Consider the following 10,159-nt stretch of genomic DNA (forward strand, 5'->3'; position numbering starts at 1 on the left):
TCTGGAGCACAGGAAACAAGGAAGGTGAGCAGAGTACAGGGTCTGACGCACAGGAGCTAAGTTAGGTGAGCGGAGTCCAAGGAGTTGGCGGGTCTGGTGCACAGGAATCAAGGTAGGTGAGCAGAGTCCAAGGAGTCGGCGCACAGGAATCAAGGTAGTTGAGCAGAGTCCAAGGAGTCGGAGGGTCTGGCGCACAGGAATTAAGGTAGGTGAGCAGAGTCCCATGAGTTGATGGGTCTGGCGCACAGGAAACAAGGTCGGTGAGCAGAGTCCCATGAGTTCATGGGTCTGGCGCACAGGAATCAAGGTAGGTGAGCAGAGTCCATGGAGTCGGCGCACATGAATCAAGGTAGGTGAGCAGAGTCCAAGGAGTCGCCAGAATCGTCAGAAAAAACTTTTTATATTGATTTAATCCTTACGAATTTTGAGTTAATTTTCTCCCGAGTAAGCCAGTTTCTACTGGCTAAACGCGTAGAGAAATTGAGAAGAAGGTGATTTTACCGTGTTCAGGACTTTTCTGACTTACACAGGCGCATATGCATAACAATTTGGTTATGCCATCATGGCTGTAAGTGCATTCTAACCTTTTTAACAACATTTGTACGAGGATACTGCACCATCTTCGTTTACGTCTGTTTTTTAGATTTTATATGAAGATATTAAAGAAACGTGCTTTTTGAAATTTGAAGACTTCCATCGTTTGTGAGTGCATTTTCATTGATATCACCACTGAGATGGTGCACAGGAATCAAGGTAGGTGAGCTTTTACCACAAACCCGGTAATAAACACACAACAGCCGGGAAGTCATAAAACTATTTATTACACATAAACATACATTACAATCTTTAATAATGTTTTAACTATTTATGTGCCTCGTGGGAGATTATTTCATGGCATCCAGCAGGCTGATCTCCAGCAACTCTCATCATCCTCATCCAGGTTTTGACCTGATGATGTCTCCATAAATATCGGAGCGGAGGACGGATAACTACCTGCTGCCACCCAGCGATGTATTTACCTTCAGGCCGAAGTGGGGTAGTAGTTACCGCTTCCCGGCCTTTTGGCTAAGATTAAGTGAGTACGTGTGAGAGGGAAAGCTGGTTCGTCTGGCCTTAGAGGGCTGGTTTAGCATGAAGCCCCAAGGTTGCAATTTGTCCCCATTCTTTGGTCCTAGACGGAGCACTGCGCACGATGGTGGTGTGTGCGGTTAAGCGCACTAGCCTAAGGGCTGGGGCTTCCTTGGGGAGCACTTTTATATATAGCTTTTTTTGTGCACGATTGCAGTTTTTTTTGTTTTGGAAGATCCAGTCCTCCTGCAGGCCTTATGGCCGGGGAGGGAGGAAGGGGCCGTGTATCCCTTATTGGGTCCGACCCCCAAAGAATACTAAGAGGGGGGCCTGAAGTTCACCGCGGCCTTAAAGGCACTTTTTAGTTTTTTCACTGCGGAGTCACTGACCCCGGGGTTTCAATAAAAAAAAACAAAAAAGTAGTGTTGCCTGCCGCCCCATCCCCTGCTTACTTTAGGGGGTTCAGGGTATGACATATCCCGGCGCCCCACTTTTGAAGGATGCAAGGAAACTGTGGAGGCCTGTGCCTAGGCCAGAACCCGTCGCTGTGCCCCTCTCTGCTTTGAATTATATACAGGGACCGGCTCCTAGTGATGTCCGGATCATGAACGAATCGTTCATTTGATCCGGTTCTTTTTAGTGATCCGGATGAATCGGTTCAGTTGACTGAACGATTCATTTGTAGCGGTTCAGTCTGTGAATCATTCAGCTGTAACCTGATCCTAGAGCTGTGAGTCATCTGCAGAGCACTCAGACAGACTCTGGGGTCAGGTTACAGCTCATTAATTCACAGAGGAACGATGACTCATAGAGTCAGAGACTCGTTCAATGATTCGAATGATCCGAAGAGTCGAATGATCCGAAGAGTCGAATGATCCGAAGACTCGAATGATTCAATGATTCAAATGATTCAATGATTCAAATGATTCGAATCTTACAGGGATCCGGATCTTACAAGGATCCGAATCTTACAGAGATTCGAATCTTACAGAGAATATTACTGATACCATACTTTTATAAATAAATACATTAATAATGTTCACATTGCCCCCAGGATTTAGATTCCCCTGAGTTTGCCCCCCTTTACCTCTAACTGCACCTACAGTTAACTTTATTAAATTAATTAAATTAACCCTCAGTCATCAGCATAAAATTAACCCTTATACCCCATCAACCATAACTGCCCCTGAAATTAACCGTAAAGATCCCATTAACCATAACAGCCCCTGAAATTAACCCTAAAGACCCCATTAACCATAACGGCCCCTGAATTTAACCATAAATACTCCATTAACCATAACTGCCCCTAAATTAATTGCACGTACTCCAGATAAATTACCTAATAAATTGGTATGGTTGATGGGGTCTTTAGTGTTAAGCAGTTATGCTTAATGGGGTGTTTAGGGTTAATTTAGGGGCAGTTATGCTTAATGGGGTGTTTAGTGTTAATTTAGGGGCTGTTATGCTTAATGAGGTGTTTAGGGTTAATTTGGGGGCAGTTATGCTTAATGGGGTCTTTAGTGTTAATTTAGGGGCAGTTATGCTTAATGAGGTGTTTAGGGTTAATTTGGGGGCAGTTATGCTTAATGGGGTGTTTAGGGTTAATTTAGGGGCAGTTATGCTTAATGGGGTCTTTAGTGTTAATTTAGGGGCAGTTATGCTTAATGGGGTCTTTAGTGTTAATTTGGGGGCAGTTATGCTTAATGGGGTGTTTAGGGTTAATTTGGGGGCAGTTATGCTTAATGGGGTGTTTAGGGTTAATTTGGGGGCAGTTATGCTTAATGGGGTGTTAAGGGTTAATTTTAGGGGCAGTCATGGTTGATGGGGTGTTAAGGGTTAATTTTAGGGGCAGACATGGTTGATGGGGTGTTTAGGGTTAATTTAATGGTGAGGGTTAATTTAATTAATTTAATAAAGTTAGCTTAAGGTGCAGTTGCAGGTAAAGGGGAATGTAAATCCTGGGGGCAGTGATTATTAATGTATTTATTTATAACAGTATGGTAATATTATCTGACTGATTCGAATCCCAATGAAGGCAGAGAGTCGTTCAAAGATCCGGATCTTACAATGATCCGGATCTTACAGTGATCCGGATCTTACAGTGATCCGGATCTTACAGTGATCCGGATCTCTGCCTTCATTGACATCACTGGAGGCAGGGGGGAGGATTCATAATGAAAGGGGCGGGGCCAATCATTAGTGTGTCTGCACGGAGTTACTGGAAAACAGTAACTCCTGTGAGTCACACTGAGTGATCCGAAGATTCGGATCATGAATCGGATCATTTCAGTGAACTAATCGAAATGATCCGATTCACTTTAATGAACCGAACTTCCCATCACTACTCTGTACTGATTTCATGACAACATACCGCACCAGCCTGCAGGCTCACTCACTTTTATTTGTCGATATGGATCCATTGTATCTTTGCTTGTTTCTTTATGTATCATTGTATCTTATTATGGATTCCTCTGTACTTATTCTGCAGCATTTCATGGGATCATTTTCCTTTTTCGACTGCGGGCACTAGATGTATGTATTTTCATTCTCTTGTCTAAGAATCCGAATAAAAATGTTATTTAAAAAAAAAAAAAAAAAAAATATGAAAAAAATATTCATGTTGGTTTCATGGATTCCTCTCATTCTTTTGTTTCATATCATTCAGGAGTCACTGCAAGAAAGAGAAGGAAATCAGTTTTATTATTGTATAAAGTGACTTGATACACTATTAATATGTAAATACCTTTTCTGAATAGCAGACTTTGTAATTATATGGACATGCCAGCCATCATCTGCAGAATTCCATTTTCATTGGCCCCTTACCCCCCCCTGGCTATTTTCCAGGAGATGAATTTGTCCGAACTTGTTCTTGCACATGATATACATATTGCCTGTATGTTCCAGTGTTGGCTTGGTGAATGGCGTGGATGGGGGTCTGTTCAGATCCCCGTGCACATGCGTGAAATGCTCTCCTACTGATATGAATGGGAGCTCATTCTGCCATTGATTGGTTTGTTCAAGCAGCCAATCAGTGACAAGAATCGTCCAACCACAGGAGAGGAAGGCAGCTGGAGCTTCTACCTCAGTGAAGTGCTTTTTGAGTAATGCACCTTAATATGAATTCTTCTTTAGCGGGGGTGTCAGAGACAGTAAACTGTCCTTTTACTGGGAAAGTACTCGGTTTACTAATAATTTTCACTAATATGTTCACGTACCATATACTATCTTAAATATAAATACCAAAGAGTACCTGTACAAGGAAACGGAAGAAGGCTAAGGGGATTATGTTTTAGCAAATACTGTATGTTAGGAATTTAGTTTCCCTCAAAAATGTAAGGAGGCTTCTGGAAGCCCTGGAAACAATTAGTTGAAGGGCTGCATGACTGGGGCAGTACAGCCTGACCATGAAGAGGTTAACAATTTAATTAGCAGGATTGTTTAAAGGTGGTAGGGAGGTGAAGCAGAGGTCACCAGATTTGGAAAAGGTATAAAAGGTACATGATTGAGCACATAGCATATTCATTCAGTTAACTAGCTAACCTTGTTGCTGAACACGCCCGCCCTGTTTATTGGTGGGGGTTCATAGTGTGTTTTTGTCACAGCCGAATATTGGCGGTGAAGGGGTGGATAAATAAGGTGTGTGGGGGGGAGGTCCGGCCTAGTTAATAGAATTGTTTGTTGCTAATGGGGTCACTTCAACTGCTAGCCAGCAGGTGGTGGTACTTATTGGTTTAGTACATTGGGCCCTCTGAGCTGGTGTTTTGCGGCTAGGGGGTTAGAAAATATCAGTTGGTTTAGGGCTGGTGCTTAGCCGTGGGTGACAGGTTTACCGGTCTTTCCCCCAGTTGTGGTATTATGAAATTATATGTTGATATGTTTATCCACTCATGTTAATATTTTCATATCTCATGTTAATAAAGCTGTGGCCTTCTCAATCCAAAAAAGGTGTCAGTGTTCTTATTGAACAAATAAAATTATGGGAAGGAAAATTGGACTTGCCTAAATCATGTAACATTTATATCACTAATCCAAATACTAATCTAATACTTTGTCACTATTTGCAAGGCCTGGATGACATGATAGGGTAGTACATATACAAATAATTACTATGAGAACTGTTTTCTAGCCAGATACCAGAAAAGTAATCAAAAGTAAGGCAAGCGCCATACCATAATCCTTTTATGCACACACACCTTATATTCCCCAGGGAGCATCACTGTCTGGAAACTTCCAAACTTTCTCAGCAGGAGAAGAATACAGCACTGGAGATCTCCCGGTTTGGCAAAATTGCAAAATGTATTGTTTAACAGCACATAAAATCAGTTATATAGTCCTCAAGGAAGAGGTATTATTTGGGCTTAATGAAGCCAGCGGACCTCACGTGTTTCGTGCTGCAGGGCACTAAATCATAGGCCCATTTTGTAATCTTGCCAAACCGGGAGAGCTCCAGTCCTAATTTATTTGCTTCTAGCCAGATACCACCATTATCAAATTTGTACTCAAACATCCGCTCTTAATAACAACTGATTTATTCAAAAGGTCATTACTTTCTTAGTTTAGTACTGAAGAACCCTCCAATTCTACCAAACGTGCCCTAAGGGGTGATGCTTTTGATTTATTATTAAATCTTACCAGTTTTATAGTCAGCAGTAAATCCCTTTGGAACAACTCTGTTTTTGCTCACAAATTCCACCAACATCTTTGTTCCTGAAGAAATTATAGGTGGAAGTACCACATCTCCGCAGGTCTTGTCCAGAAGAACTTGGGCTGATTTACTAGCTCCATCGTAGATTTTGATGTAGCTGTCATCACATCCAGTGGATTGTGGAATGTTGATGTCACGGAGCTGCAGATAGACCTTGGAGGGAAATAGACCATTTGGGGTATTGCAAACGAAACTAAACATAGAAACATAGACGGCAGATAAGAGCCATTCGGCCCATCTAGTCTGCCCATATTTCCCGACGTAAGACTCAGATCAAATCACTCTTTGAGCTTGTCTTAATTAGGTATTAAGATTAGATTTATGTAACAAGGGAAATGGATTAACTATTACTGCTTAAATATAATAATTAAAATTATTTGGAATAAAAGGCAGTATTATTGGTGAGATTAAATGGGCATTATAATGAAAAAACATTCACCTTATTTTTTGGGATTTGGATCAACCACAGACAGCCGTCACCGAGTTGCTTGAGGGAGCTGCTGTCGGCTCTAAACGATCCTGAAGGACTCATGAACTTTGAACGACAGAGATCTGAAGAAAATACGTTTTACTAAAATATGGTGCAAAATAGTCATATTATGAATCATACATCACTAGGATTTCTTTCTTTCATTCTGTCTGGCTGGTCTTGTGCTGTGGGCTGGTTTTACTGAGTGGATTTTATGTATATGGTAACAGAGGCTGCTATATAGTGTCATATGTATGATGTTAGGAGCCGTCCACTAGAACGTAATCATATTCAAGTTAACATTAAAGTATTGCATATTTTACTACTCGCATCATTATAATAGATTGCTCTAGACAGAGGGTCTTAAGCGACACGGGGTAAATCAATAGACAATGCCTTACTGCATTTGTAGAGGGTGTTCAGCTTCATGACATCCAGACTGCTCAATCCTACCCTCTGTCCAAGAGGAACTTTGGGGTCAGGTTTTGGTATTAAGGTTGTTTTGCTACGTGGACTGCTAAAGGCAGAGCTGTAAAAATGGAGACAATATGTTGTTAGAACAGAGAAATCTGAGAAAATTGGAGGAATTATAAAATGCCCTCATGTTGCAGACAGGGCCTGACTGGCTTGCGGCCGCCTCTCAATCATCTGGATTTGAGAGGCCGCTTACGTTGCGTTTTTATGCGTGTGGCCAGGCATATCCAGACGGTGGCTGCACGCTGCAATGCCCGATCTGCCACCGAGCAGCAGATTGGAGTGTGGAGCGATAGAGTGTGGAACGATGGAGTGTGAAGCGATGGAGTGTGAAGCGATGGAGTGTGGAGTGATGTCAGCCTGCGGCCCACCAGGTATTTGCCAGATTACCAGTCAGGGCCTGCTTGCAGAGACAAGTGTCCATTCTCTTCCATGATCCAATTGTCTACCTACCTGTGATAATGCATCACAGAGTTGTAGTCATATGGAAGATTCAGATTGTGTGTGTTCTCCTTCAAAAAGTTTTCTTGAGTACCTAAAAGATGATACATAGACACAATATAATGATGTCCATTACAGTTTCCATGTCACTGATATATTATCAAAGCCATGAACCTCCCAGAACTACTCCAGATATGCCTAAGTGCCCTTCTCAGTCTGTTCCCAATCATCCAATTAGTGCTTTGTGTACAAAGCGGTACAGATAAAACCACAATCCTCCATGCCATTTCTGATTCACTCATGTATATTTGTGTCCGCGTTGCGCACCTTTTATGATGTTCTCCCATATGACATCGATATATTCATCCCTGTCGCTCCTGGTATGTTCGTGGTAAAAGCCAAGCGAGTGCATTATTTCATGCTGGGCTGTTCCATAGCCGACACAACCAACTTTGTCCAGGCTCACTATCTGTTTGCCAACAATTCTTCCAATGTAAGACCAACATCTAAGAATAAAATGTTATTGAATGAAGAACAAAGTGAACCAATATAAATTTCATCTCAGTGGGTAACGTTAAATAACAAGTAATGAGGCTATCAACACTGCATTTTGCCCCCATAGGTTAAGCTGAGACTTACCCTGATCCTGGTTCTATGCTTAAATAGTCTCTTTCTGAATTCCTGCTCACAAACTTAATGCAGCTCATGACTTCAAACTCCTCCAAAGCAGACATAATCAATGATGTCTCTGAATTACCTGAGGACAAAAGGAACACATGAGCGGCTGGAAGAAACATGAAATGTCTCCGTTTAAAGGCAATTTATGAGGCTACTTACTGTATTTAGAGGAAATGAGATAAGGGATATTAACTGTCCCATCTCGGGATATTGTCCACAAACAATTCTCACAGTTTATTGCTCTGCGGGAAACTTGAAAAGCAATGTCCCCTCCGATTAGAGGTTTGGGGATACCTGCAAAGAAAAGGGTCAAATTAATATTTGTATTTTTTTAAAATGAGTGAATGAAAAATATAGGGTTTTTAGTAGACTTGTGCATTCGTTTCCCGGCGAACATGCAAACGAACACGTTTTAGTTGTTCAGCCCGAATACCGAACATACGAACATGGCGGCGGCAAAACATATACGAAGACGAAGACACACAACACGAAGTATCTTCGTGTTCGTCTTCGTTTACTAATCTCCCTGGTCCCTTCCCCATCTAGCCGACCTTATCTATGCAGCATCGCAGGGGTTAACGGGAGTGGAAATCCGTAGGTTCGCCGTCAGGAGTTAAAGGGCTGTGCAGGCGACTCTATTGGTTGCCTGCAGGGGTCTCCTCTGGCATCAACAAATTGGTGGATAAGACCAGTGGTCTCCCCCGGCCAAGTTGCGGCACCAGGATTTTTAAAGTCTGTACCAGCGACTCTATTGGCCGCCAGTAGGGGGCAGAGGAGGTCCCTGTCCGCGATCAATAGAGTTGCTCGTACTGGCCTTTAAAATCCTGGCTCCAAGGCTGCTGCGTAGTGCGTACCGCGTTAACCCCGTATTAACCCCTTCTACAAAAAACGAAGAAAAAAACGAACACGAAGAATGTACACGAATATTCGCCCGAACCGAACACAGGAACAGGCGAATATTCCTCGAATATGAAGATTTTTTTCCCCACGAAGACGAACACAAAGAGTTGGCCGGCGCCCAAGTCTAGATTTTAGTCAGTAAACTATAAATTTACAGGTGAGATGAAACATAAGGAAGTTTGACTTTACTTAGAGGGTGATAGATACATTGAATAGCCTACTAGCAGGATTGGTAGAGTTTAATACAGTAAGAGATGGGATAGGTACAGTATATGACTTCTGAACCTTAAACAAGACCAATTAACAAATAAAGTTTAAAGTTGAGTAGATGCATCAAATGGATCTTATCATCTATCGGATTTTAAGTTTCTATAATAAAAGTAATGATCGATCTCAGTATTTATGCAAATCTCACCTTTGTTCCTGTCTTCAATTTGCTCAAATATAGTCTTATGGCCATCATCCTCATTAGTAAGATCATCATTGGTTTCTGTGAAGGAACAGGGAGGGTTTTATCATACGGAAGTGCAAAATGAGACATTTTTGTAGTAGAAGAGTACACTGGTGGATCTAGCTAATGCTGGGTTGATGATCGTGTTGGGATAATTCAGGACCAACTGTACTGTATTGGGAAACTAGCCAGCTGTCTTGAGTGCTGAGCTTTCGGATCGGGGCACAACCATCATTCCCCCTTCTAGACACTAGAAACCCCTAATTTAGGCATAGTTTAATTCACTTATAAGAACTCCAAGAGCATCAGTAGATGTATGAAGATTGGGAAGGCAGTGATCAGTAAGGGATAGGTCTAGTTACGGATCCAATACTTACCACTCCATTTATCGTGACTGTCCTGTGAAGATGAAAGCAGATACAGTGGGATTAGTGTAAATTAACATGCAGACATATCTACTCCAACAAGAAAACAAACTTTCAAAGGACAAAAAAGATAGAGAGAGCTTAGAACATGAAAGATAATGCAGAATCACAGCTTCTTGAAGCTATTCACTTACCCCTAAAGGAAGAGCCAGGGAAATGCTCCACTCCACAGTAAGCAGTACAAGGAACTTGGTCAGCTCCATTGCTAGATGAAGAAAAGCTCCTGACAGAGACAATGTACCGGGGCAGACATCTATATATATATATTGACCTAATGATGAGAGTGACAACCAATCAACAGGCAGCCCTGAGAGAGGCCCGCCCACATGCGCAAAAAAAAAACAGGTTGGAGGAAAAAAAAAATCTACCTCGAATTACAAATTTTGGTAAGGTTAATTAAATAGATGAACATTTCCATTTAAAAATGAACATTTTTATAGAAAGTAATGGTTTTTAATTAAAAGCAATTTCTTTGAAATGATTTTAATTTTTGCATGTACAAATAGTGAAAAATAAAGCTGTTCAATTACTGTGTTCAAAAACCTTCA

The 10,159-nt window shown here is 41.7% G+C and overlaps 1 protein-coding gene across 1 annotated transcript; it reads right to left on the bottom strand.

Annotated features, from left to right (window-relative positions):
• Positions 1 to 4,294: 4,294 nt before the first annotated feature.
• On the bottom strand, positions 4,295 to 9,814 carry LOC128484143 (hatching enzyme 1.2-like). Its single transcript, XM_053460463.1, has 11 exons — positions 9,746 to 9,814; positions 9,564 to 9,585; positions 9,151 to 9,225; positions 7,995 to 8,129; positions 7,797 to 7,914; positions 7,485 to 7,663; positions 7,170 to 7,251; positions 6,644 to 6,771; positions 6,213 to 6,325; positions 5,801 to 5,926; positions 4,295 to 4,318 (listed from the first exon to the last, which is right to left on the bottom strand). Exons 1-11 carry the CDS (start codon positions 9,812 to 9,814, stop codon positions 4,295 to 4,297), a joined length of 1,071 nt encoding a protein of 356 aa, XP_053316438.1.
• Between the last annotated feature and the right edge of the window lie 345 nt (positions 9,815 to 10,159).

Source organism: Spea bombifrons, chromosome 3 (assembly GCF_027358695.1).
Source record: "Spea bombifrons isolate aSpeBom1 chromosome 3, aSpeBom1.2.pri, whole genome shotgun sequence".
Classification (NCBI taxonomy): domain Eukaryota; kingdom Metazoa; phylum Chordata; class Amphibia; order Anura; family Pelobatidae; genus Spea; species Spea bombifrons.

What these genes read in the sequence shown, in the direction of transcription:
- LOC128484143 (XM_053460463.1), bottom strand. Translation starts at nt 9,814, where the DNA reads ATGGAGCTGACCAAGTTCCTTGTACTGCTTACTGTGGAGTGGAGCATT. An exon ending in AGCATAGAACCAGGATCAGG is followed by an intron (nt 7,664 to 7,796) that starts GTAAGTCTCAGC and finishes TTTTATTCTTAG; the next exon opens with ATGTTGGTCTTACATTGGAA. An exon ending in ACAAGACCTGCGGAGATGTG is followed by an intron (nt 4,319 to 5,800) that starts GTACTTCCACCT and finishes TTCCTTGTACAG; the next exon opens with GTACTCTTTGGTATTTATAT.